This window comes from Ursus americanus, chromosome 24 (assembly GCF_024610735.1).
Source record: "Ursus americanus isolate L20-20 chromosome 24, mUrsAme1.1.p, whole genome shotgun sequence".
Lineage (NCBI taxonomy): Eukaryota > Metazoa > Chordata > Mammalia > Carnivora > Ursidae > Ursus > Ursus americanus.
Window position 1 is genome coordinate 35,720,525 of NC_142150.1, and position 27,675 is coordinate 35,748,199.

Below are 27,675 nucleotides of genomic sequence, written 5' to 3' on the forward strand. Positions count from 1 at the left end.
AATGGCATAGCCACTGTGCAAAACAGTATGGTGGCTCCTTAAAAACTTTAACATAGAATTACCGCATTATCCAGCAATTCTACTCCTAGGTATATACCCCAAAGGATTGAAAGCAGAGACTCAAATATATTTTTTAATAATATTTTTTTATTATATTATGTTAGTAACCATACAGTACATCCCTAGTTTTTGATGTAAAGTTCCATGATTCATTACTTGCATATAACACCCAGTGCACCATGGATTTTGTGCCCTCCTTAATACCCATCACCAGCCTATCCCATTCCCCCACCCCCCTCCCCTCTGAAGCCCTCAGTTGGCTTCTCAGAGTCCATAGTCTCTCATGCTTCATTCCCCCTTCTGATTAACCCCCCTTTCTTCTTCCCTTTCTTCTCCTACCAATCTTCCTATTTCTTATGTTCCATAAATGAGTGAAACCATATGATAATTGTCGTTCTCTGCTTCACTTATTTCACTTAGTGTAATCTCCTCCAGTCCCGTCCATGTTCCTGCAAATGTTGAGAAATCATTCTTTTTGATGGCTGAGTAATATTCCATTGCATATATGGACCACATCTTAATCCAGTCATCTGTTGAAGGGCATCTCATCTCCTTCCACAATTTAGCTATTGTGGACAATGCTACTATGAACATTGGGGTGCATGTGGCCCTTCTCTTCACTACGTCTGTAGCTTTGGGGTAAATACCCAGCAGTGCAATTGTTGGATCATAGGGTAGCTGAATTTTTAACTTTATAAGGAACCTCCACACTGTTTTCCAGAGTGGCTGTACCAACTTGCATTCCCACCAACAATGTAAGAGGGATCCCCTTTCTCCACATCCTCTTCAACAATTGATGTTTCCTGCCTTGTCAATTTTTGCCATTCTAACTGGTGTAAAGTGGTATCTCAGTGTGGTTTTGATTTGAATTTCCCTGATGGCTAATGATTTTGAACATTTTTTCATGTGTCTGTTAGCCATTTGTATGTCTTCATTGGAAAAGTGTCTGTTCATATCTTCTGCCCATTTTATGATTTGTTTATTAGTTTCTTGTCTATTGAGTTTGAGAAGTTCTTTGTAGATCTTGGACACCAGTCTTTTATCTGTAGTGTCATTCACAAATATCTTCTCCCATTCCGTGGGCTGCCTCTTAGTTTTTTTGACTGTTTCCTTGGCTGTGCAGAAGCTTTTATCTTGATGAAGTCCCACAAGTTCATTTTTTCTTTTGTTTCATTTGCCTTTGGAGATGTGTCATGAAAAAAGTTGCTGTGGTTGATGTCATAGAGGTTGCTGCCTATGTTCTCCTCTAGGATTTTGATGGATTCCTGTCTCACATCGAGGTCTTTCATCCATTTGGAGTTTATTTTTGTGTATGGTGTGAGAGAGTGGTCAAGTTTCATTCTTTTGCATGTAGCTGTCCAATTTTCCCAGCACCATTTATTGAAGAGACTGTCTTTTTTTCCACTGGATGTTTTTTCCTGCTTTCTCAAAGATTAGTTGCCCAAAGAGCCGAGGGTCCATTTCTGGGTTCTCTATTCTGTTCCATTGGTATGTGTCTGTTTTTGTGCCAGTACCATGCTGTCTTTGTGATCACAGCTTTGTAGTATAGCTTGAAATCCGGCAACGTGATGCCCCCAGCTTTGTTTCTCCTTTTCAACAATTCCTTGGCGATTCGGGGCCTTTTCTGGTTCCACACAAATTTAAGGGCTGTTTGTTCCAGTTCTATGAAAAATGTCATTGGTATTTTGATCGGGATGGCATTGAAAGTGTAGATTGCTCTGGGTAGCGTAGACATTTTAACTATGTTAATTCTTCCGATCCATGAGCATGGAATATTTTTCCATCTTTTTGTGTCTTCTTCAATGTCTTTCAAGAGTGATTTGTAATTTCTAGAATATAGACCCTTTACGTCTCTGATTAAGTTTATTCCGAGATAACGTATGATTTTTGGTGCTATTGTAAATGGAATGGATTCCCTAATTTCTCTTTCTTCAGTCTCATCATTCGTGTATAGAAATGCAACTGATCTCTGAGCATTGATTTTGTATCCCGCCACATTACTGAATTGCTCTATAACTTCTAGTAGTTTGGGGGTGGATTCTTTTGGGCTTTCCATATAGAGTATCATGTCATCTGCGAAGAGAGACAGTTTGACTTCTTCTTTGCCGATTTGGATACCTTTTATCCCTTTTTGTTGTCTGATTGCTGTTGCAAGGACTTCTAGTACTATGTTGAATAATAATGGTGAGAGTGGGCATCCTTGTCGTGTTCCTGATCTTAAGGGAAAGGCTTCCAGCTTTTCCCCATTGAGAATGATATTTGCTGTAGGCTTTTCATAGATAGTTTTTATGAAATTGAGGAATGTGCCCTCTATCCCTATACTCTGAAGTGTTTTAATCAGGAAAGGATGCTGTGTTTTGTCAAATGCTTTTACTGCATCTACTGAGAGGATCATATGGTTCTTGACTCTTTTCTTGTTGATATGATGTATCACACTGATAGATTTACGAATGTTAAACCACCCTTGCATCCCAGGGATGAATCCCACTTGGTTGTGATGGATAATCCTTTTAATGTACTGTTGGATCCTATTAGCTAGAATCTTGTTGAGAATTTTGGCGTCCATATTCATCAGGGATATCGGTCTATAATTCTCCTTTTTGGTGGGGTCTTTGCCTGGTTTGGGGATCAAGGTAATACTGGCCTCATAGAATGAGTTTGGTAGTTTTCCTTCTGTTTCTATTTTTTGAAACAGCTTCAGGAGAATATGTATTATTTCTTCTTTGAATGTTTGGTAGAATTCCCCGGGGAATCCGTCAGGCCCTGGAGTCTTGTTTTTCGGGAGGTTTTTGATCACTGCTTCAATCTCTTCATAATTAATTGGTCTGTTTAAAAATCAGTTTCTTCCTGTTTCAGTCTTGGTAGTTATCAGAAATGGAGTTCATAGTAACAATGGTCAAGATGATGTGTAGGCTTGAAAAAAAATATTAACGAAAATATTAACGAGAATATACAATCTCTAAGGGTGGAAATGAGAGCAAATCTGGCAGAAATTAAAAATGCTATGAATCAAATGCAGTCAAAACTAGATGCTCTGACAGCCAGGGTAAATGCGGCAGAAGAACAAATTAGTGAATGGGAGGATGGGATGGTAGAAGAGAAAGCTAAAACAGAAACTTGGCTCAAAAACATCCAATCTCAAGAATGTAGGTTACAGGAGATTACTGACTCAATGAAACGTTCCAATGTCAGAATCATCGGCATCCCTGAGGGGGTGGAGAAAGAGAGAGGTCTAGAAGAGATATTTGAACAAATTGTAGCTGAAAACTTCCCTAATCTAGCAAAGGAAACAAGCATTCGTGTCCAAGAGGCAGAGAGGACCCCTCCCAAGTTCAACCACGACAAACATACACCACGTCATGTCATAGTGCAATTTGCAAATATTAGATCCAAGGATACGGTATTGAAAGCGGCCAGGGCAAAGAAATTTCTCACATACAAAGGCAAAAATATTAGGATTACGTCAGACCTGTCTACACAGACCTGGAATGAGAAAAAGGGTTGGGGGGGCATTTTTAAAGCTCTTTCAGAGAACAACATGCAGCCAAGGATTCTTTATCCAGCAAGGCTGTCATTCAGAATTGATGGAGAGATAAGGAACTTCCAGAATTGCCAGTCACTGACCAACTTCATAACCACGAAACCAGCCCTACAGGAGATATTAAGGGCGGTTCTATAAAAGTAAAAAGGCCCCAAGAGTGATACAGAACAGAAATTTACAGTCTATAGAAACAAAGATTTTACAGGCAACATGACATCATTAAAATCATATCTCTCAATAATCACTCTCAATGTGAATGGCCTAAATGCTCCCATAAAACGCCACAGGGTTGCAGATTGGATAAAAAGACATGACCCATCCATTTGCTGTCTACAAGAGACTCATTTTGAACCTAAAGATACATCCAGACTGAAAGTGAAGGGATGTAAAACCATTTTTCATGCCAATGGATCTCAAAAGAAAGCTGGGGTAGCAATTCTCATATCAGACAGATTGAATTTTAAACTAAAGACTGTAGTTAGAGATACAGAAGGACACTATATTATTCTTAAAGGATGTATCCAACAGGTGGATATGACAAGTATAAATATCTATGCCCCCAACAGGGGAGCAGCAAGATACACAAGCCAACTCTTAACCAGAATAAAGAGACATATAGATAAAAATACGTTAACAGTAGGGGACCTCAACACCCCACTATCAGAAATAGACAGATCGCCTAAGCAGAAAATCTACAAAGAAACAAGAGCTTTGAATGATATACTAGACCAGATGGACCTCATAGATATATATAGAACACTACAGCAGAACAAAAGAATACTCATTCCTTTCGAATGCACATGGAACGTTCTTCAGAATAGACCATATGCTGCGTCACAAAACAGGTCTCAACCAATTCCAAAAGACTGCGATTATTCCCTGCATATTCTCAGACCACGATTCTTTGAAACTGGAACTCAATCACAAGGAAAAATTTGGAAGAAACTCAAACACTTGGAAACTAAGAACCATCCTGCTCAAGAATGATTTGATAAACCAGGAAATCAAAAATCAATTTAAACAATTTATGGAGACCAACGAGAATGAAAACACAATGGTCCAAATCTATGGGACACTGCAAAGGCAGTCCTAAGGGGAAAATACATAGCCATCCAGCCTCAATCAAAAGAATAGAAAAATCTAAACTGCAATTTTTATACTCTCACCTCAAGAAGCTGAAACAGGAACAGAAGAATAGGCCTAATCCATGCACGAGAAAGCAGTTGATCAAGATTAGAGCAGAGATCAATGAATTAGAAACCAGGAGCACAGTAGAGCCGATCAACAGAAGTAGAAGCTGGTTTTTTGAAAGAATAAATAAGATCGATAAGCCAGTGGCAAGACATTCAAAAGAATAGAGAAAGGACCCAAATTAACAAAATTATGAATGAAAAGGGAGAGGTTACAACCAACACCAATGAAATAGGAAGGATCATTAGAAACTTTTATCAACAGCTTTATGCCAATAAATTAGACAACCTGAAGAAATGGATGCCTTCCTGGAAACCTATAAACTACCAAGACTGAAACTGGATATAAAAAAATTTTAAACGTCTGTATTAGCTAATTGGCTAATGACTGCTTTACATATCTGATCAGGCTTCTTTCTCTTAATGTTAATTAACTCAAGTTTCTCACATTTTTTCATTATTCTTCACATCCCTGAACATAGCTGCTAACTCTATAACCTGGTGTGTTGATGATATAATTAGTATAACATCCTAACCTATGATCGTTAGTTCCTTTGTGTCAGGCATAATGCTAAGCATTTTACGTGCATGGCCTTGTGTAATTCCATGCCTCTGAAAAATCTGCACGCTAATTTCCAGCTTACTGATTAGAAAGCATTTTGAGACTCTAATTGGTTAAACAATTGGGCAACGAAGTAGGAGGCAAAGTTTGAACCCATCCTGAGCCGTGAACCACCGTCAGTTCTGCTGATGGCCTTCTCCAAGGAACTGTTAAATTCTTGGCACATTTTCGGCAATTGTGAATGTCATTTCAACTGAACCTCATGGATATGGGTTAACATTTCTCCCTGTATTTCAAATATTGTGAAGAAGCAGGCAAGTACTGAAATGGTCAGTAGGAATAAAATATTTATGAGATGGACCTTTCAGAAAATGTTTGCTAACCCTGCTCTAAGTTTTCCTTTCTTAACTGCCCTTGGAGGGCTGACATTTTCTGTTCCCGATAAAAGAAAACTTGTTAGACATCTGGGAAGCAAGCTATAGGAAAGGGGTTATGGGAGTGCTGGAGAGTTCCATTGTGGGTATTTGGGAACCTCCCAGAATGTTTAATGATCACTTTTAATGTTCATTCCATTCTGGGGGGAAGAGTATGGGTTTCAGAGTCATTCATACATAGTCTCAGAATTCGCCTCTTCCTCTCATTTCTGGATGATCGTAAGGAAGTTACTCGGTACCTCTGAGCTTTGGTGTCTTCAGAATGAGGAAGATGACAGCCTCGTGCAAATTCGTGGTGAGTGTGTGTGAAGCGCAGTTTGCAATCCCTTCACTACCTGGAACACTCTCCCTCACTTACCTTGTCGGAGTTTCTCCTTGAAGAGCTCGGACTGAAGCACCCTGCAAGGTGCTTCTGCTGCATGATTCCCAGAAGCTGCTGACCTCATACAAATCCTTGCCGGAAGCATCCCTGAACCCTGAAAGGGAGGGAGTAGCGGGCGGTCCGGGCGTTGAAGTGGAGCATTGAGGATACGAAAGGAGCAGGCTCCTGATTCTGGTCCTACCCCCTGCCTTTCTGCAGAGGTTTGGAGCTGCAAAGAAGACGGAGGGAGAGGCACGTCTAGAACGGCCACGGCTTCTCGGAGGGAGGCCACGTGGCTCATTCTGCAGGTTTTACCATTCACATGGGGAGGCAGTGGAGGGTGACGGCTAAGGGCATAGGTTTTGGGGCCAGATCGAATGGCTATGCATTCTAAGTTGGCCACTTTCTAGCTGTGTGGCTTTGGGTGTGCTCCCTTCCCTTCCTGCACCTTGCTCTCTTCATCTGTGACATGGCAATAAAATCAGCACCTTCGTCTTTGGTTGTAATGAGCACTACGGTCCCTAGGACGTAAGTGCTAACAGCCTCGCCGATGTCCAGTTGGTGCACACTGGCTATTCATTATCATGAGGATGCCTGTGAATTTTTCCACTGCTTGCTGGTAACTTCACTTCCATCACTATGGTCCTAGAGACACGGCTCATCTCTCCTGTCACTGACTTGATCCCAGTCCCCTCTCCTGGCCTCTGTGTCTCCCTTGCTCATCACATCCAGGCCCGTATGTCTGAGGAGGCCAGTGCAACCTTCCCAACCTCTCCTAGTCCCTTCTGCTCCTCTAGCTGTATGGCTCTGTTGATCACATCAGCCGTGGAAACCCCTTCGACTTGGAGGTTCGGGTGAACGCCTGCCCTGAGTGTCAGATGGTCATTATCCGGCCTTAGAAACAGGTTAAGCACACAGAGCAGGATGGGTGGGACTGGTCAGCTTCAAAGGGCCTGAGCAGCCAATCCGGTTCAGACTCACCATGGTTGCTTGCAGGGTCAGAGAGAAGTTGAGGTGCGTTAAAGGCACTCTCTCAGTGCCTGGTACCTTGGATGAGCGCCACATCCCCACCCTGTCTGTCACAGCATAGCACTCATCAGGCCAAGGGAAGGATGTGAGGAGGAGGAGGAGAAGACCAGTACTGGGAGGACACCTCTGACCTGATGCAAATTCAGCACTGACTGAGGTGGCAGGAGTCAGTGACAGGGGCTGAGACAAGGCCAGTCTCTCTTTTTTTTTTTTTTATTTCATTGTATTAGTCACCATACAGTACATCCCCAGTTTTTGATGCAATGTTCGATGATTCATTACTTGTGTATAACACCCCGTGCACCATGCAATATGTGCCCTCCTTAATACCCATCACTGGCCTATCCCAATCCCCCACCTGCCTCCCCTCTGAAGCCCTCAGTTTGTTTCCCAGCGTCCATAGTCTCTCATGGTTCATTCCCCCTTCTGTTTACCCCCCCCTTCATTCTTCCCTTCCTTCTCCTACCGATCTTCCTACTTCTTATGTTCCATAAATGAGTGAAACCATATGATAATTGTCTTTCTCTGCTTAACTTCTTTCACTTAGCATAATCTCCTCCAGTCCCATCTATGTTGCTGCAAATGTTGTAAAATCGTTCTTTTTGATGGCTGAGTAATATTCCATTGTGTATATGGACCACATCTTCTTTATCCAGTCATCTGTTGAAGGGCATCTCAGCTCCTTCCACAATTTAGCTATTGTGAACAATGCTGCTATGAACATTGGGGTGCATATGGCCCTTCTCTTCACTACGTCTGTATCTTTGGGGTAAATACCCTGTGGTGCAATTGCTGGATCATAGGGTAGCTCAATTTTTAATTTTTTAAGGGACCTCCACACTGTTTTCCAGAGTGGCTGTACCAACTTGCATTCCCACCAACAATGTAAGAGGGATCCCCTTTCTCCACATCGTCTCCAACATTTGTTGTTTCCTGCCTTGTGAGACAAGTGACTTAGAAACAAATACTGGGCAGAAGTCCACTCCTAAAATCTGCCTCTCAGGAAACAGGGACAGTCGTAATGACTCGTGTCCACTCTGTGGAGGCACTAGCCCTGATCGTGGATGACATCCTCAGGATAACCTTGTCAAGTGAGCCTTAATATCTCCAGTTTCGAGAGGAGAAAGCTATGCTGAGGGAGGGAGAGGAAATCGTGTGGCTTCAGGAGACCATGTGTTAAAGCACGCTCTTTGGCTTTGGCTAGCGTGACCCGAATTCAAGTTTGAAGGACTGCCGATTTTACTAGGTCTGCGACCACCAGCATGGATTTTTCTGAGCCTCCATTTCATCTTCTGTAAAAGGAAGATAATACAAGTAACTTCTTCATAGAATGACAAAGTTTAAATGAGATACCGTATATCAAAAACTTCGTCTATACCACATGCTTGTAAATATCACCACTGGTACTGGCTGAGGTCGCACAAGGAGAAAGTGACTAAGCTCATGGGCAAACCGACATCTGTTTTTGGCCTAAAGCCTCTGAACTTCTCTGGACTTCTAGTCCATGAACTGATGCTTCACGGTCAGCCGGCTTTATTGTAGGTACAGAACGTGGGTCCCCAAATAATAATTTAATCCAGGTCAAGCTGCCCTTGCACACCAGGTTGGGCCTGGAATGCAGACGGCAATGAACCAACCCCAGCTTGAGGGGACCAGGGAGGCAGGCTGGGCCCGGCACTCCCCACATCTTTCTTGGCTCTTTCCCTAGGGATGTGCTTTTGGTCTCCTGGCTTCCTGACAGGCTGGCTTTGAGGACTAACACCCAGCTTAGTAAATTCTGTGGCCCAGTTTCTTCAGCGCGTGGTGTGCTAAATAACTATGGATGGCCCATGGTTACGTATTTGTTTTCATTTTGATAATTTTGTATTTATGGTGTGTATCGGAGCAATGGAACGAGGGCATCAGACCCATGATTTCACATCTCCATTGCTTTGAACAAGGCCAGTTTTCAACAAGTGAGTCAAGAGATACAGAAGTGAATGTATAAAAGTGCCGTGGTAGGGGCGCCTGGGTGGCTCAGTTGGGGCGCCTGGGTGGCTCAGTCGTTAGGCATCTGCCTTCGGCTCAGGGCGTGATCCCAGAGTCCTGGGATCGAGCCCCACATTGGGCTCCCTGCTGGGAGCCTGCTTCTTCCTCTCTGCTCCCCCTGCTTGTGTCCCCCCTCTCGCTGGCTGTCTCTCTCTCTGTCAAATAAATAAATAAAATCTTAAAAAAAAAAAAAGTGCTGTGGTACACCCACCTGACAAAAATTGGTAAGACTGTGAGACAATACAGTTTATTTTGAAACACACCCACCTAGCCGGATTCCCATGTTCTTCTCAATATTAAAAGTTAATCCAATTGGCATGAAATTATGACTGATTTTTAATTTTTTAATTTTTTGAAGAATTTATTTATTTTAGAGAGAGAGCAGAGGGGGGCAGAAGAAGAGGGAAAGAGAATCTCTTTTTTTCTTTCTTTCTTTTTCTTAATTTAAATTCAATTAGCCAACATACAGTACATCATCAGTTTCAGATATAAAGTTCAGTAATTCATCAGTTGTGTATAACAGAGCTCATCACATTACATGCCCTCCTTAATGCCCATCACCCAACTACCCCATCCCTCCCACCTATCTCCCCTCTAGCAGGGACGATGCAGGGGAGAGGTGTGCTTCTGCAGGGCAGTGCTGGTTACTTGTTCTGTGTCTAGAGGCACCTGCTCCCTCCTTGTGAGCCTCAGCTCCCTACCAGGCCAGTCTGCATCTCTAGCCTGAGCGCCCGCACTCACCACGTCAGCCTGTGGGTAAACGTCACCACCGCCCTGCTGCTGGGGACCAGCAGGGGCTTGAGGATGGAGGAGAGACAGGGCTTGATGGGATGGGCCCAGTGAAGGCATATCCTAGGCCACCGCCCACCCGCTTCTTTGTTCCCCATCCCCAAACGTGAAGGTTTTATACAGTTCCTGTCTCCGCAGCAGTCTGCCCCCTCACGTGTGAGGACCTGGGGTTTCCTCCAGGTTCATCTCTCTGCTCAAAATTTCAGGCCAACTGATAGTGCTTTTTCCTTTCCTTTTGCTTTCCTGTTGCAGATATATTCTGATTTCGTTTCTTTTATTTTCCCCATTATTTCATATAGTTATTGGTGTGAAGGAGACAGACACCTGCAGCTTGGCTTACCGCCTTGATCCCCGCTCCACCTGGGACTCTCTTCACTCCTTCTCAAGGCAGACCCAGGGCTCACGTTGTATCAGCACCTTCATACCGGCCGCCCACAGTTGCCCTTGGCATCCCATGAACCTGGGCCGACCCTACTTTCCCGGGGACGCAGCCCCTGGGAAATCTTGGGTTTGCGTATGAATCCTCCCTTGACACAGCAAGCAGTATTTTCTTCTACCTTCAATGAGGCCTGAATTCAGGAGTCGGGGCAGCCCGACAGTTGATCCCAGTGGTCTGTCTCTGCAGGGAAACTTGCTGTGCCATCTTCGGGTACAGAGGAGAGGCAGTAAGTGAGGAGGGACCATATCTCCCTCCCTTCCTTACCTGAAGGCGCTCCTCTTCTCACAGGGAACACTTAGGGACAGGCCAGCAAAAGCCCTTGGCCACCAAGCCTGGCCTTGTCAACCATGGGAAGAGTAGCCAGTATGCCCAGGGGTGAGATGATAAAAATTTAACAGTGATACCCAGTGTGAGAATAAAAATATTTAAAAACCAGTAAGGGCACCAACCCTTGGGAACAGTTTGTCTTTCCAAGGGCCTGCACCGCCTCTGGGGACTGTGGCACTGCACCAGCAGCCTACAGGCTCCCCATGGGTCCCTGCCCCTGACACAAGCACACACACACTTTGGCTATGTCCTTTCTTCCTGATCTCTTCTGTGTTTAGTCCAGATCTTTATCTCCCTGTGCCCCAAAGTCCTGCTGTAGGACTCTTGTGAACCCCTTTTCGAGCAACCTCACAGACCTCCTACGAGCGATCCGTGAGAAGCGTGTCCCAGATAAACTTTTCATTTCAGGCCTGATCAGACAATCTTCTTACCGCACGAACACCGAACGGCTTCATGGCTGAGGAAATATGTTGAAAATGGGTTCTTCTGCTTGTGTTGGCGTGGGTTATATCTGGGAAGTTACAGTGTTTAGAGAATGGGGTGAAAATTAATTGATTTCCCTTCTATATTTTTTTTTAACTTTTACAAAGTATACCCTACAGCTATTGAAAAGATAACGTTTTTCAAAGGTGATATTGAATCCACTCAGGAAACTTAATTCACTTCTCCATCATATTTCCTGATTAACTTTGCATTGGTCGGTAATACTTTTCCTAGTATTCATAAATGAACACAAATTTCTCTCCTACTATAGGAGACAAAGCGCCAGCTCTTCTCCCTCTGCTTCCCCATGCACCCCAACAAGACGATGTCTTTCTAAAGATTCATTCCCTGTCCTTCTCCCTCCTCACATCGAGAGGAGTGAGTAGATGGCCTAGATCAGACCCGCCCTCCTCCAGCCCTGCGGGCCGGGAGCACAACCCCGGTGGTTCAGACCAGGTGTGGCAGGCTCTCCCTTGCTGTCAGTCATTTCCAGAGAGTCTACCGTGGTCATTGAGATATAACCAGATACATAAAATTGGCCAGACCTTTTTGCTCATTGCTGTTTCCTCTCCTTGTTATCTGCTCCTGTCTGAGGTCGGTGTTCCTATTTACTTGCCCTGTGATTAGCGTTCTTCGTCCAGTATTTTCTACAGGTGAGTATGTTAGGGATGTGATTTCTGAAGTCTTCCAAAGCCACAAATATCTTTCTCTAATCCTCAAGGGACTGACACCCTGCGACCCCACGTTTGAGGCTGATGACATTCTGTGTCCTCCATCTAACACTTGATGAACCTGAGGCTCAGAGAAAGCGGGTGACTAGTTCAAGGAAACGCAGCCAGTAAGAAGTGGATGCCTAGGGGCGCCTGGGTGGCACAGCGGTTAAGCGTCTGCCTTCGGCTCAGGGCGTGATCCCGGCGTTATGGGATGGAGCCCCACATCAGGCTTCTCCGCTGTGGGCCTGCTTCTTCCTCTCCCACTCCCCCTGCTTGTGTTCCCTCTCTCGCTGGCTGTCTCTATCTCTGTCAAATAAATAAATAAAATCTTTAAAAAAAAAAAAAAGAAGTGGATGCCTAGCCATGGGGGGTTTCAGACTGATGAACAAGCAACAGCACAAGATAACACAGGGCTGAAGCCAGCGTTGTGTTTATAAAATGATGTAGGACTGGCCAGAGCCGCAGAGCACATCCGTCCTCCTCGGGAGTGCTGCCGTGACCCTGGTGCAGATCGCAGGCCCAGTCCCAGCAAGGGCTGCTGATGTCACAGAGTGCTCGTATGTATTCTGCAATCTCCTTTTACCCAGCGTGTTATGCTAGCTCTTTCTGGATGTATGACGCATTCCCACTGATTATGAATCATATAATAACCTCTACACCCCGTGTAGGTTTCTTGCGATGTTCTCCTTAAATTATGCCGGAAGTGGTAAACTCACAAGATTCATGTATCGTTTGTTCAGACCATCGTTTGGGTAAGAAGTCAATCAAGGTCAACTCTCGGGTGTCCTTGGCGCCAGTATAGGAAGTGGGTCAGCTAGAGTGAGGACAGGCTGTTCAACCATTCTGTTCAACCTTTCTTTCCGGGGCAAATCCAGGCTCCGAGATTAGATCTCCTGGCTCCTGGCCCAGAAAGCTGGTACAACCCCACAAGCACCTTCAGAGAGAAGATGCTGTGAGAGACCAGAGCAGAGTCTTTCTCTGAACTGTAACTGAGTTCTTGGACGGATCTGGGTATGGGACATTTACCTTTCTTTCCTGAGGGATAGGGGCTGAAAAGTGGGAGAGAAGAGGAAGAGACTGAAGCTAAGTGGGCCAGAGGAAAGGGTTGGGTGCCCTGGCCCTGAGGATTGCAAGAATGGAGGAGACAAGGGAGGCACAAAAAAGCTGTCCCCCATATTCTCGGTTCTCCCACTTCAGCCCGGGGCTTTCCCCTTCCTCTTCCCACCCTTCGGCTCTGTTGCTTTCCTCCCACAGTGGGACTCCCCTTTGCCCCTCTCTGAGCTAGATACTGATGTGAGGAGGCAAAACCAAGCCAATGGAAAATGACCATTTTTATTATAGCGTGAGATACAGAATATGAACAATAAAGCAGGATGAGGAGAAGGAAGACGACCAGGAGAGGGGGGCATATTCAGTAGGAAGTGGTCAGGGAAGGCCACCCTGAAAACCTGGGGTTGTTCTGAAGAAGGAAGGAAGAGAGCCGGGCACAGATCTGGACCGAGGAAGCCCTGCAGGAAGTGCCCAAGATGGTCCACTGGGGTGAATGAAGAAACTATTTGAACCTCCATTTATATTTTTATCTAAACATGAAAAGTTACATGTGCCTAACATTTAATCTATTAATTATTAAAATATATAATGTAAATAAGTATATATGGGGTGAGGGCTCAACTTGCTAACAATGACACCAGTGGGAAATTGAAAGTTCAGACATTACTACAGCCTAAGGCAAAAATCTTAAAGTCCAGGGTAGATTTTTTTTTCCATCATATTATCTGAAACAAAAGGTATCTATCTATACGCTGTGTCTATCTTTTTGATCTCCTGCGTCCATTTTTTTCTCCTTTACTTTAGAGCAGAGTCCCTATGCTTCTGTATTTTCAATAGCAACTAGACCCATGCCTTGCAGATGAGTCCCTAATAAAGGAATAGTTGAATGGACAGACAGACGGATGAATCCATGAGGAGACATGTTTCACCCAACCCGCATGCACTGAAACGCTACACAGGCAGCCTTGGCACAATAAAGGACTTTGGCTTTGGCATCTGACAGGAGTGAATATCATTTCAAGGACCACCCTTAGGCGATTTACTTACCTTGTTTCCTAATCTGTGAAATAGGAAATGAATTAAGTAGAAAGATGAAATGAGGCAACGCTCTGGACAATTTCAAATTACACTGCCCGATGTTTAGTGGACACTTTCCACTCTGCTCCCCATGGTCAGCACCCAGAAAGACTCAACTGCTAGTTGGTACAGCCACTTTGGAAAACAGTGTGGAGGTCCCTAAAAAAGTTAAAAATAGAGCTACCCTATGACCCAGCAATTGCACTATTGGGTATTTACCCCAAAGATACTGACGTACTGAAGAGAAGGGCCATATGCACCCCAATGTTCATAGCAGCATTGTCCACAATAGCTAAATTGTGGAAGGAGCCGAGATGTCCTTCAACAGACGAATGGATTAAGAAGATGTGGTCCATATATACAATGGAATATTACAGCCATCAGAAAGAACGATTACCCTACCCAACATTTGCAGGAACATGGACTGGACTGGAGGAGATTATGCTAAGTGAAATAAGTCAAGCAGAGAAAGACAATTATCATATGGTTTCACTCATTTATGGAACATAAGAAATAGCGGGAAGATCGGTAGGAGAAGGAAGGGAAGAATGAAGCGGGGGTAAACAGAAGGGGGAATGAACCATGAGAGACTGTGGACTCTGGGAAACAAACTGAGGGGCTTCAGAGGGGAGAGGGGTGGGGGATTGGGATAGGCCTGTGATGGGTATTAAGGAGGGCACGTATTGCATGGTGCACTGGGTGTTATACGCAAATAATGAATCATGGAACTTTACATCAAAAACTAAGGATGTACTGTATGGTAACTAACATAACATAATAAAAAATTAAAGAAAAAGAAATACTTAGCTGCTAAGGCAATGACAGGTATCACGCTGGCTTTGCCCCCTCAAAGCCTTTCACAAAACCTCCAAGGACCCAGAGTGATGGACCCAGAGACCGGTGAAGTGGGCCTTAGTTAACTAAGACTAAGGCAAGTTGGAAAAGGAGGGTTGAGCCAGCCTGAGCTAAAGCAACCTTGGACAGACACATTACTTTCAGGGAGCATCTGACGCGGCATAGGCCCCTCCCACCTCTCCATTCCGTGCCACAAGTGCAGCCCCCTAAAGGGGTGGAAGGCTCTTGGACGGTAGAGAATGAAAGAGTGGGCAAACCAACAGCACGCTGCCTTTGGCGCCAATGAGTGTCAATCCTCACCCGCTTCCCCGACTCCTTTTCCCTCCCCTTCCCATCAGGCTCGTTCTCTGGCGTCCTCTGCAGGCCGTGCTCGGAACTCCAGCTTTGGTGGAGAACACTTACCGAGAGCGAGTATCCATCCGCTGGTGTTGGCAATTGGGCTCCATTCTTGGGGTCTCCGTTCGCCTGCATGGGGACTTCCTGCGCTGACCCCCTCCCCAGGAGCTGCCTGTACGAGAGCCCGCGGGCGCATAGGGAGGGTCACACAGGGAAAAGGGAGGGCTGCGGGGAGCGGGCCTGGAGGGGAGCACGGGCCAAAAAGTGCTGGAGTGGGCTCGGGTCCTGGAAGCTGATGGGAAGAAAACAGACAAGCAATGGTAGGGGGCTAAGAACACCCCGCGTGCCTGCTTGGGTCTTAATCCTGGCTTTGCTAACAGCTATGGCCACAATTTCCTTTGAAATGGGGATAATGGTAGCTGCCTCCTATGGTTGTTAGAGGATGAAACTAGTTACTATTTGCAAATACTCAGAGGACATTTTGGTCAGTGAAATTAACAGTTGGCTTTATGGCCCCAGCGGTGCTGGCGTCGTCTCTTGAGAAATGCAAGTTAGTGAGTCAGCATCTCCACAGAGGGAGAGCAGAAATCTGTTTTCAGAAGCTGACCAGAGGATTCGGATGCATCATATAAACTTTGCGAAGAACTGGTCTGAGCTTCCGCGGTTTTTAAAGCTACCCAAGTGATAAATTGGGACAGGAATGGAAGGGGAATCACAAAGGGGCAGACCGGTTGAAGTTACAAAAAGGGAATCAAGACCTCCAAGAAGGGAGTGAACTTGCCCAAGGTCTCCCTGCAAGAAGCTATGACAATCTTAAGGTTAAACTCCAGTGCACCCCCAACTAGTCCCATGGTCTTAGGCAAACTATCCTGTTTCCTAATCTGTAAAATGGGTGCAAGAGCCAAACAAACTCCAGGGGTGACGAAAATAACGAGACCCAAAAAGTCAACTAGGAAACACCGCCCTGCTGCGAATAGGGGCTGAGCTAAAGTAATCAACCACCCCTGGCTCCAGAGCCCGAAATGCCCGCAGGCCCCTAGGCCCCCGCTGGGCGGATTTCCTTCTAAGAGGTCCTTGATAAAATAAGGCTCCCCGCGCGAGTCCAGGGGAGACGTTCGGATCTCTGGGCTTCTTGCTTTGGCCTAAGTGTGTGCATTAGCCTCTCGGTGTGGCTGGTTCATTTGCCGGGGGCGCCGAGTGCCAGGAGACCGACCGGACCCTAAGAACCTCGATGCCCCCTTTGGGCCCTTTTGTCCGCTGGAAGCCGGTGAGACGCCGTCTGAACACTGGAAGGTTCTGGCGGGGCTTCCGCCCAGTGCGAGCCAGCCCTGCAGCGGCCGTCCGGTCCCGCCGGGGACGCTCCTCGAACCACCGCCCACCCGCAGGCCGAATGTTAGCCCCGCAGCTCCAGACGCAGGTGCGCAACGCCCACCCTGCGGAGTCCGCGGGGCGAGAGCGGAAATCACCTGCTCCTCCCACTCCCGCCTGCGCTCGCTCAGCTCCCCGCCCGATGGCAGCAGCACTGAGGCGGGAGAGCGAGAGGAGATTGTCCCGGACGAGATGCTGGCCCTGGGACAGGGTGGGGAGTGCGTGCGCTAGAGGCACCCAGCCGCATCGTAAGGCGGGTCGCGCGCGCGGGCGCCAATTCCGGGAATCCTCCCCGCTCCTCGGGACCTGCCAACTCGCGGGACGGGGTCCACGCCCAGCCTCTACTGCCCGCCCCGTGGGTGGACGGACTCGGCCAATCGGTTCCTGAAGTGGCTGTGTTCCTGGCCAATGAGGGCAGACACCGCCCCCTCGCCGCCCGGTGACGCGGCGAAGAGCCCGGGAAGCGCTCACTTCCACTTTCGCGAGGGAAGCATTCCCGCGGAGAGCTTGGCGAGCACCGTGTTCTGAGCTCTTGCGAATCCCGGGGCAGCGGTCACCGGCGCCGTGGACACAGTCGACGCATCTGTGAGTGGTGCTCTGGTCCTCAGTCGGACGTGGAGCTCTTGGGGGGTGGTCGTCGAGAGCACTAGGCAAAGGACCTTGGACCTGAGCCAAGAAGTTTTGGGGGTAAGGGATAAACAGCCTCCCATTGTGGGAACCCCCTTCCCGCCCCGCAGCTTCAAAGATCAACACTTTAACTCCTAGAAAGACGCTTGGAGATCAGCTGGGAAGCTGTTTCAGCTACCCTGTTGTGTTCCTGGGCATCAGGAGGGGGCGGTATTGGGGGGTGCGGAGGGCGGGCGTGTTCGGGGGAGGGCGGGTCAAATATCATAACTGCAGCCCAGAGTCACTGAATCATGATCTTTGAGTATGGGATCCGGTATCTTCCTTTTTAACATGCCCAGAGGGGGTAACTCACAGGAACAATAAAAGTTTGGTCTACACCAAACACCTTCATTTGCAAATGAGGAACCCCACATCCCTAGGAGGGTGTAGGGAGAGGATTTAACGTTTTGGGGTGGTTCTTTCCTGGCCTTAGGTACTTTCTTCCATTGCTGCTCTGCTAAATTCTCCCCTGAATTCCTGAGTGGATCCCTCCTCATGTATCCGGAGTTGTCTGTCTAGGGAGGTCATTCCCTTCTGTGTCCTGGGACCACTGCCACTTCCATCTGTCTGTCTCTTCAACTCAGGGATTCCTGCTGGCTCTGCTTTGCTGCCCCGCTTGCAGCCTGGCCTGGGATCTCTCAAGCAGTCAGCTGCAGTCATCACAGGGGGGGCCTTATTGGTCACTGTCCTTATGTGCATGATGGCCAGCCAGCTCCTTGCAAATCACTGTTATATACCTTTTGCCCATTTTGTCTTGTTTTGTTTTCAGTGTGGAGGCTCAATCTGGTCCCTGTTATATTTGGCCAGAGAGCCAAGGTAATAACTGGTTTTGTTTGTTACTAGTTCTGTCAGCTGTGTCCCTTCTGGATCTGTTTCTATTCCTCAGTTTCTTTCTTCATTAGCGGTCCTGTTTTCCTCTGCTTTTCATGCCTGGTGATTTTGTACTGGACATCCAGCTTTGTTAATTCCACATTTTGGGGTGCCAGAGATGTTTAAATGCTCATTGATATTCTTAAGCTTTGCTCTAGTGCCCGGTGACATGAGTTGGAAACAGTTTGATCCTGGCAAAGTGTCACCATTCAGCTTCCTAAGGTGGACAAGAGCAGTCTTCAGTCTGGGGCTACTTTTGCCCCACTATGGAGACAATACCTTGCTGAATACTCTTCCTGATACCTCATAGGTGGTGAGGAAAACCTAGTTTGACTTTTGGGAGCAGAAACTATTCTCAGGCCTGTGTGAGCCTCAGAATTGTTCCACTTTTTCCTTTAGGTGGTTCTTCCGAGGGCTTCCAGTATCTTCCTCACATGTACGGACTGACCACTATTTGGCTGAGATTTCATGGGGTACCCACTGCAGATCTCCGATTCTGTGTGTAGCTGTAGCTCTCTTCTCTCTAGTAGTCTGCCCCACAAACTCCAGCCACTTAGGCCCCCATGACCCTGAGCTTGTCTTCTCAACTCAAGGAAACTGCCAGGCTCTGCTGTTTCCCTTCCCTGAGGTATGGCCTGGAAACACTCCCCAGGCGGAAAGCTAGAGGTTCATAGGGATTACCTCATTAGATTTCTGTCTCTGAGGGATGGGAGATCACTGTTCTGCAGTCCCTGGGGCCTGGGGTTTGAAAGTTGTTTCATGTACCTTGTCTTTCCTTTGTCTTTAGTCATTGCAAGTGGGAGAGCAAATCCAATCCTTGTTTCTCTGACTTGGCCACTAGCAGAAGTGAGTCATAGTTTCTTAGAAGTCATCATGAATCCCATGAAACCTGAAGAGAACAAGTCATTCACTGATACAGAAAATGGCCAGAGTAGCAGACCTGAAGATTCGAAGGTATGTCTCCTTTTTAGCAACTCTTGGCTAGAGCGGCATACTCTAACCGTAGTGGCATTAGGATCCTGGAAGGGGATAAGCTCATAAACAGTGGCAGCTATAAACCCTTCCTCTGTGTTGTGAAAAGTATATTTGGGAGATCACATCTGTAAGTGCTTGTGCAAAACCAAATGATAGTGTATGAATTAGCAGTGCACAGCGTGCCTTGTTAGACAACAAGGTGACTAACAAACACTGTACACGCTTGATATCAGAAGGACAGAGAGGCCAAAATAATACAGTTACTGCTTATTGAGAAATTAGTGTGGACCTGAATTTCTTCTTGCAACTTCCTGTGTATCAGCTCATTCAACATTTAATAAAACAAAAGATATTGCTATCATCCCTGTTTTAAAAATGAAGAAACTGGGGCGCCTGGGTGGCTCCGTCGTTAAGTGTCTGCCTTCGACTCAGGGCGTGATCCCGGCGTTCTGGATCGAGCCCCGCATTGGGCTCCCTGCTCCACTGGGAGCCTGCTTCTTCCTCTCCCACTCCGCCTGCTTGTGTTCCCTCTCTCGCTGGCTTTCTCTCTCTCTCTCAAATAAATAAAATCTTTAAAAAATAAATTAATTAATTAATTAATTAATTAAATAAAATAAAAATGAAGAAACTGAACCCACCTTTCTGCAAGTTGCAAAAATGATGAACTTGAGGGTGAGAATTTGAATCCAAGCAGTCAGACTTCAGAGTCGGTTTTTGACCAACACAAAATATGCAAAATGATACTACTGACTCAAGATACAAACAAGTGTTTTGGAGTGCAGAGAGGAGAATGCTTCATTCACACTCAAGAAAATTTAGGCAGTATCATCTGAGAAAGATCTTACAGGATGAATAGAATTTCACCAGGGAAGTGTGTCCAGCATGAGGAAATAGTGTGAGTCAAGTCGTATACACATGAAAACATATCTGGGAGCAGTATAGCTAGACTTGATGGTATGGAAGAATTCAAGAATGTGGAAGGCTAATAATGCTGGGAAGATAGTTTGGGAGAAGATTACAGTAGGTTTTATTTCAATAAAAATAAAATAGGAAAAGCAAGACTTTACACTTTTTAGAAAAAAATAGAATAATTCTATGAAAGTTAATCTTATGACATAGAATGATTAATAAACGTGACAACAGAAAACTAAGGATTTCTTATGTTGAATGTTGCCTGAGGAGAATGAAAAAGCAAGCCACAGACTCCGAGAATATGTTTAACACATATAATAAATAAACAACTTGTGTCTGGACTATAGAAAGGATTTTCAATAATCAAAAGGAAAATAGTCACATAGAAAAATGGGCAAGAGACATGAACAGGCAGAAGCACGAAAAGGGGTTCAACCCCCATTAGTAATTAAACTAGTTAATTAAGATGCCATTTCACACCCACAAGACTGGCAAACGTCGACAGTTGGGCAGTACTAACATCGGATGAGGATGTAGATGTCCCACTGGTGGAAATGCAAGGTGGTACAACCATTCTGTAAATAATATGGCCGTATGTAATAAAGGGAAGTATTCAGAGATCCCCAAATTGGAGCAGTCCCACTCCTCCCGCTGAGTCACATTCTTGCACACGTGCACCAGGAAACATTCAAGGATATTCACAGCAGGACGGAACCACTGTGTTTTGTAGAAAAAAACTTGGAAACGACTAAGATGTGCATAAACAGTTAATTGTTTCAATGGATTCTCTTTAACTGTGGAAGTGAATGTAGGACTCCATCAGTTAGAATCAATCTCAGAAATGTAGTGAAAGAAATCACAGAACATACTTAATCAGATGCCTTTCCATAAAATCAAAACAAGGCACAACCATACGGTGTGGTACTTCTATTTCAACAACATATGTGTATGTCCCTAAAGAACCGTAAAGTCAGAATTGGTTTAAAACAAATTCAGGATGAGTGTTTGTCTATGGAAATGAGAGAGATATATAAAAGAGGAGCTTCTTATAAATTGTAATATGCCATTTCTTAACCTGGGAGGTAGATACAGAGATGCTTATGGGGGGATGTCATATACTGCATTTGCATGTAACATAAATTTCCAGTTTTTCTAAATGGGATGTAAGAGTGAAAATACAGGAAGAAGCTGAGTGTGACCCACGGAGTGCTAGCCTGGGGGGTTGAGTGGATGGTGACGCCGTTAACAGACTCAGGAAACCCAGGAAGAAGGGAGAGATTGGGAGTAAGCTTTACGGCTTCAGTTTGGAAAGAGTTGAGGGTGAAATGCCTCTGATGTATCCAGGGGGAGATGTCGAAGAGCCAACACAGCATTAATATCTGGAACTCGAATGAGAGGACATTGCTGCGATTTGGACAATGAGTCGTAGCTGCAAATGCAAAGGAGAAGGAAAGCACCGTGGGAGGAAGAAGCTCACTGTGCCTAAAACCAGAGCTCCTTCAATTGCGCTGGCCTCCGAAATAAACCAAGGCCCCCTGTCCCCAGCTTTATTCCTCTGTTCCTATAGACCAGGTCCAAGACTGGAGACTCCACAAGAATTCCCGCCCAAGTGTTGCCGAATCCTGTGGTGTCATGGTTTTCACGTATGTCCTTGATTTGCACTCCTGTTGCCTTCAGATTATCCATACTTTCCCCGGGCTATTGCCAAATGGTTCTATGTGTATATGTTTTTGAGTATGTATATTTATGTGTATATGACCATATGTATTTACGTGTATATCTATCTGATCCTGGGATTTATCCATCATTTTAGCATATCATGTACTTCCTTGGTGCTGTTGAAACATGTAGAGAACAGAAATTAAATAGAAATTAAACAGAAATTAAACTTAATGGGAATTTTTTGAAAGGTGACGTTTCAACTGGCCGAGAGGTGCATTACATAACTCCAGCTTTGCTAGTAAGTAATGCAGATTTTTTAAACAGTCAAATTAAATGGCATTTCAGCTATCAATTGGCAGACATTTAAAACAGTAGTATTGAAATCCTTTGGAGGAGTCAGCCGTATGGTTGGCCTCTTTGGGCAGCAAGGGGAGAAGGAGTGGGAGGAATTGGTGCAGTTTCTCTGGAAAGCAGTTGGGCAGCATAGATGTTGTGAAACACAGCTCAGTATTTCTACAGCTTAGAATCTGGCCTAGGGAAGTATTCAGGTGTTGAGACAAAATGCCGTGCGTATAGAAGTGTTTGTCGTATTCAGAGTGGTAAGAAGTTGGAAACAATCTAAGTATCCAGTAACAGAAGAATGAATTAGAAATAATTGTACAGTGACGTATCCTGAGGCCCCTCAAATTGTGTTTTCAGAGGTTATTTAATGGCATGTATGGCATTAAATAAAAGTATGTCATGACATGTCAGTCACTGGCAGATTGCTTAGTGAAGAGTAAATTCACGCTGCAGAGCACAATTTAAAGAACATGAGATTTGTATCCACAGGTAAAATCATAGAAACAAATAAAACAGCATGTAGAATGGTTCTCTCTGCTGATGAAATAATGATTGGTATTTTTTTCTCCATTATTCATTATCCATGTTATTATCCAGTGCTTCTTCACAGTATCTATTAGTTTTATCATTAGAAAAACATGAAACATTATTATTAAAGGTGATTCTTATGAAGTTTTTAATCTTTCCTTTTTTAAGGATACTGTCATGAGGCAGACGTGTCCTGGCACGTGTCCTGCTGCTCATTCTCTGTCTGACAGTAAAGAGTGGAACAGGCCCCTTAAGCTTAAAAGTGAAGTCAAGCATGAAGCATCTGTGGAAATTCAGAACCCAGACTTGAGCACCGGTAAAAAATGTTCTTTTACTTTTAGCTTGAGTGAAAGCTCCAAGAAATCAGACCGCAGTGTGTTTACAGCACATGGTAAACTCACCGAGAGTATCGACTCAGCCCTGAGAGCTAATGACAACTTCAGGGAAAGGATGGAGAATCATTTTAATAAGAACATCCTTGTTTATGAAGAAAAAACAATAGGCGGATATGTAAATTTAGGAATGCCTCTCAAGTGCCTACCTAAACATTCCCATTTTAAAATAACACTTGGTCAAAAAAAGAGTAACCAGGAAACCGATCCGATGTTTCGGCAGTGTGAAAACCCAAACATGGAATGTGTTCTTTTTCACGTTGTTTCTGTTGGAAAGAATGTGAAGAAGATTCTCAAGATGAAGGAACTTCATGAAAGAGGAAGTACACTTTGTATCTATGCCTTAAAGGGTGAGACTATCAAAGAAGCTCTAAGCAAGGATGGCCGATTTCGTTCTGACCTTGACGAATTTGAATGGAGAGTAATGGAAGATCATCAGAAAATTCATGGAAAACAGTCCCTGGTGGACGAAGTATCTGGAAAAACCTTAGAAATGGACATTTTTAAGAAACGGGTCAGGAAAGATGGCCCTAAAAAAAGTAAACAGGAGAGTGAAAATGCCCCTGATGAAATCAATCCCAGGGATCAGACACAGTCTGAGATCAAAGAACACGAACCAGAGACCGATGGGGAGACTGAAGAGGCAGAGTCCAACAGAGAAAAAACGGTCCCACCTCAGAGTCTGGGGCATGATATTGCAGGTAAAAAACGACGTACAATTTCCAGAATTAAGAGTTACTACCGTAATAGACTCAACAGAAAACGCTGGGGGAACAACTCAAGACGTAGGCAAAGACCCCATGTGGCTATGCAGCATGTTATGAATCAGGCTATCCCGAGGACGGCAGTTAACCTCTGGCTAAAGAATTGCCGAATGTTGGACAAAGGCATAATGGATCAATATCCAAATTTTAATCAGGAGGCACTTTGGATGAGAAAGTATTTTCAGGATGAACAGAAGAGAACCGAAGTGACGCCGTTTCAACAATTCAAAGTATATAAAAATTATTTTGGAAAAGTGACGGAAAATTCTACTTCAGTTGCAACCTGTGAAGATCTTATTCATCTTAGTAAGTCCGTTGGGCTCTTGGCATGGGACAATAATGGAAACACAGGGACTGGTACTTGCTTTGTCTTCAATCATGGTTATATTTTCACCTGTCGACATGTAATACAACTTATGGTGGGGGGAGGCACAGATCCAAGTTTGTGGCCAGGTATAATAAGCAAATGTGCAAAGGTATCTTTTGCTTATAAAAGGTTCTGCCCTATCAGTGTTGATTGGTATGACATTGAGCCATGGTTTGAAGTGTCTGATGGACCTCTAGATTATGCCATTTTAAAGCTAAGCAAAAATGGAGATGGATTTCCTCCGGGCCTGTTTGGACGAGTTTCCTCTCAACCGTCTAGTGGTTTGATTTATATAATTGGTCACCCAGAAGGCCAGGTCAAGAAGATAGATGGCTGTGCTGTGATTCCTCTAAATCAGCGGTTAGAGAGGTACCCAGAACAACACCAAGATGCGATGGTAGGACCCCAAGCTGCCCCTTATAATGCTTTCTCCATGTTCACCCAAAGAAGTTTCCTACCAGAAGTTTGGAGCACTGATACACTTAGCTATGATACCTGCTTTTCCAGTGGGTCCTCGGGCTCCCCAGTGTTTAATACATCTGGCGAATTGGTTGCTGTGCACACCGTTGGGCATTTTTATAAACGTGGAGATACAGTCCATGCCCTTATTGAATATGGCTATTCTATGTATTCAATTCTTCGTGATGTTGAACAGAAAAATGAGAGGTTGTGTAAATTCTTAATGGAAGAGACAAACGAGAACCATAACAAAGACAATAACAAACAGGAGTTGTCATTTCAATCTCATCAGATTGTACCCATGGAACAATAGAAAAAAATGTTTTATTCTAGAAAATATGCCAATAATTTAGAGTATTTGGGGCTGTTTCCTTAAAGTATAATGAATATTCTTTTTATTTGTTGAAAATATTTTATGTAATTATTTGTCAGAGAGAGAGAGAGTGAGTGCTAGCAGGGGGAGCGGGGGGCAGAGGGAGAAGCAGGCTCCCTACGAAGCAAGTGTCACATATACCCTGACGTTTATAGCAGCATTATCAACAACAGCCAGACTATGGAAAAAGCCCAAATGTCCATCAGCTGATGAATGGATAAAGAAGATGTGGTATATATACACAATGGAATATTACTCAGCCATCAAAAGAAATGAACTCTCGCCGTTTGCAACAATGTGGATGGAGCTAAAGTGTATTATGCTAAGCGGACTAAGTCAGAGAAAGACAAATACCATGATTTTGTTCATGTGGAATTTAAGAAACAAAGCAGATGGACATATGGGAAAGGGAGTGGGAAGAAGAGAGAGGGAAACAAACCATAAGAGACTCTTAGGATAGAGAATAAACTGGAAGTGGGTGGGGGGGGTGGGCTCGATGGGCAATGAGTATGGAGGAGGGCACTTGTCTTGTTGAGCACGGGGTGTTGCATGTATGTGATGGATCACTAGACTACTCCTGAAAACAATATTATACTACATGTTAACTAGAATTTAAATAAAAATTGAAGAAAATAAATAACATCTCTAATTTGCAACTAGGATTGTAAATCAGATTCCTTAAAATAGATGCGCTTGCCTCTTATTGGAAGATAGAAATTAGATGGAGATCATCGTCTTTTCTTCTGGCCAACAATGTCGTAGAAGAATGAGTGTCTAGAGAGAGTAGTGTTGGCCCCGGTAAGTGTGTCTAGACCTCAGCTTCTTGTGCATCGAGGAGTGGTTGCAAGCAGTAGCAGCAGCCAAAATCCATATTGCAGTGTCTGCTCATTTACTGTGATATGTGGAGAGGCATTTCTAACAGCTCCCTCATCCACCTGCCTGATTCCTGGTTTGCAACCGTGAAGATGTGTTCTCGACTCCATTCCAGTGTTGGCCGTTTGAATCCCTCCCACTGCTTTTGTTATTCTCAAGCTGTTCTAGGGACGCCTGGGTGGCTCATTGGGTCAAGCATCGGACTCTTGGCTTCCAAGGCTTGGGTCATGATCTCATGGGTCGGGGGGATTGAGCCCACGTCCGGCTCTGCACTCAGCGTGGAGTCTGTTTGAAAGACTCTCCCTCTGTCCCACCCCACCCACACAAATAAGTAAATAAATCTTTTAAAAAATGTTCTAGCAATTAATCCCTTCACTTCAATCTCTTTTACCTGCACAGATCTCTGATACACCCTCCTTACCAACCGGTGGTTGATTGGATTGTCCAAATGTGGAATAGCCTCTCAGTTGTGCAAAAGCCATAAATCTCACTCAGAAATTGTTGGTTCAGAAACTCTAGATCTGTATGTGTATTAGAAAGATACAGGAACAACTACTGAATTTCAAAAGAAAATAGCGTGAAGTTATTTCTCACGTAGTAGTCTAAAGATACAGCTCTCCCGTTGTGGGAGTTCCAGCTGTCATGGTGTTAGGTTTTCTATCAGGTCCAAGATGACTACTGACCCTCCAGCCAACACCTACCCCACAGCCAGGAATGAAAGGAAAATATGCAAAAGGGGCGTATACCTCTTCGTCTTAAGAACACCATCTAGAAACTGCATATATCCCAGCTGCTGGTACCCATCGTCTCCACTTGGTTACGTGGCTCACTTAACTGGCAATCAGGCTGTGGAGTGGAGTGTTTATTCTGGATGACCAAATGCCCAGCCTAAGTTCTATTGCTTTGGAATAAAGGGAAAACGGATTTTGGATGAACCAGTTCTGTCAACCCACTCATCTAGCCTCTCTGGTACCTGTATACACTCTTTCCACTTACGCAGCATACTTACCCACTCCCGAAGATAGTCCAGAATTCTGGGTGACGGGCGTGTCTCTCCATCACGTCTGGGGGCAGCTCCTCGTCACGCAGAGACGGATCTGCCGGTTCCCCTTCACCCTGCTCACACACCCAACAGACCGTAGTGGAGTAGGGCCCAAACCCAACCACGTAAAGTAAAATTTCAATTCAGAAAAGAGAATGGAAAATACAACTGTTACTGTCCCGTAGCAGTGATCAGATTCTGGTGTGGAGGAAGTGCCAGGATGCCCCACTCAGGCACGGAGCACGGTTCTAGGTTTGCTCACCGCCGCTGTGGGTCACTGCCCCTGGCAGCTGGAATTGCCTTGACCTTTGTCCTTCAAAACCTCAGACTTTGCGTTCTTTTCTGCCCATTGTTTTCTGTGGCCGTTTCTTTTGCTTCGTAAAGTCTAGTTGTATTAATTTAGGATTTATGTCTAGTAAAATACATCCTTTTTGGTATACAAGCCGATGAATTCTGACAAGTACATACACTGGAGTCTCTACTACTGCAATCAAAAAGTTAAGCAGCATTTTTAAGAAAATATACAGTGCAGTCTACATGCTTACGGAAGTTTAATGATAATTTCAGTCAGGCTGTAGCTTTCCCTAACCTCTAGGAGCAATCCGAAGCATCTTCCACGGTGAGCTGATAGATTGGCTGTTGGTTTTCGTTTATCTTACTTCTGGAACATTCAAATCAGAATGTTATGTGTCAACTTGACTCAGCCACAAGGTGACCAGATACTCGGTCAAATATTATTCTAGGTGTTTCTGTGAGGGTGTTTTTGGATGTGATTAACATTTAAATTGATAGACTGAATAAAGCAGTT

At 44.9% G+C, this 27,675-nt stretch overlaps 1 protein-coding gene and 1 long non-coding RNA gene across 5 annotated transcripts; one reads left to right on the plus strand and one right to left on the minus strand.

The window, feature by feature from the left end:
* Window positions 1–360: 360 nt before the first annotated feature.
* LOC123785075 (uncharacterized) lies at window positions 361–16,962 on the minus strand. The gene is made up of 3 exons (XR_006777592.2): window positions 15,341–16,962; window positions 6,146–6,377; window positions 361–2,973 (listed from the first exon to the last, which is right to left on the minus strand). It is a non-coding gene; the product is annotated as an uncharacterized LOC123785075 (long non-coding RNA).
* Window positions 16,963–17,095: 133 nt separating this feature from the next.
* On the plus strand, window positions 17,096–26,820 carry FAM111B (FAM111 trypsin like peptidase B). 4 transcript variants are annotated; one of them, XM_045786747.2, is made up of 4 exons: window positions 17,096–17,329; window positions 18,078–18,124; window positions 18,966–19,132; window positions 22,766–26,818. In XM_045786747.2, exons 3-4 carry the CDS (start codon window positions 19,052–19,054, stop codon window positions 24,890–24,892), a joined length of 2,208 nt encoding a protein of 735 aa, XP_045642703.1. In that variant the 5' UTR covers window positions 17,096–17,329; window positions 18,078–18,124; window positions 18,966–19,051; the 3' UTR covers window positions 24,893–26,818. The 4 variants fall into 4 exon arrangements, with proteins under 4 accessions (XP_045642703.1, XP_045642701.1, XP_045642702.1 ...); XM_045786745.2 differs by lacking the exon at window positions 18,078–18,124; XM_045786746.2 differs by lacking the exon at window positions 18,078–18,124 and having other exon boundaries at window positions 17,099–17,227.
* Window positions 26,821–27,675: the final 855 nt, after the last annotated feature.

What these genes read in the sequence shown, in the direction of transcription:
- FAM111B (XM_087854896.1), top strand. Translation starts at nt 21,484, where the DNA reads ATGAGTCGTAGCTGCAAATGCAAAGGAGAAGGAAAGCACCGTGGGAGG. An exon ending in TGTGGTGTCATGGTTTTCAC is followed by an intron (nt 21,709 to 22,765) that starts GTATGTCCTTGA and finishes TCCTTTTTTAAG; the next exon opens with GATACTGTCATGAGGCAGAC.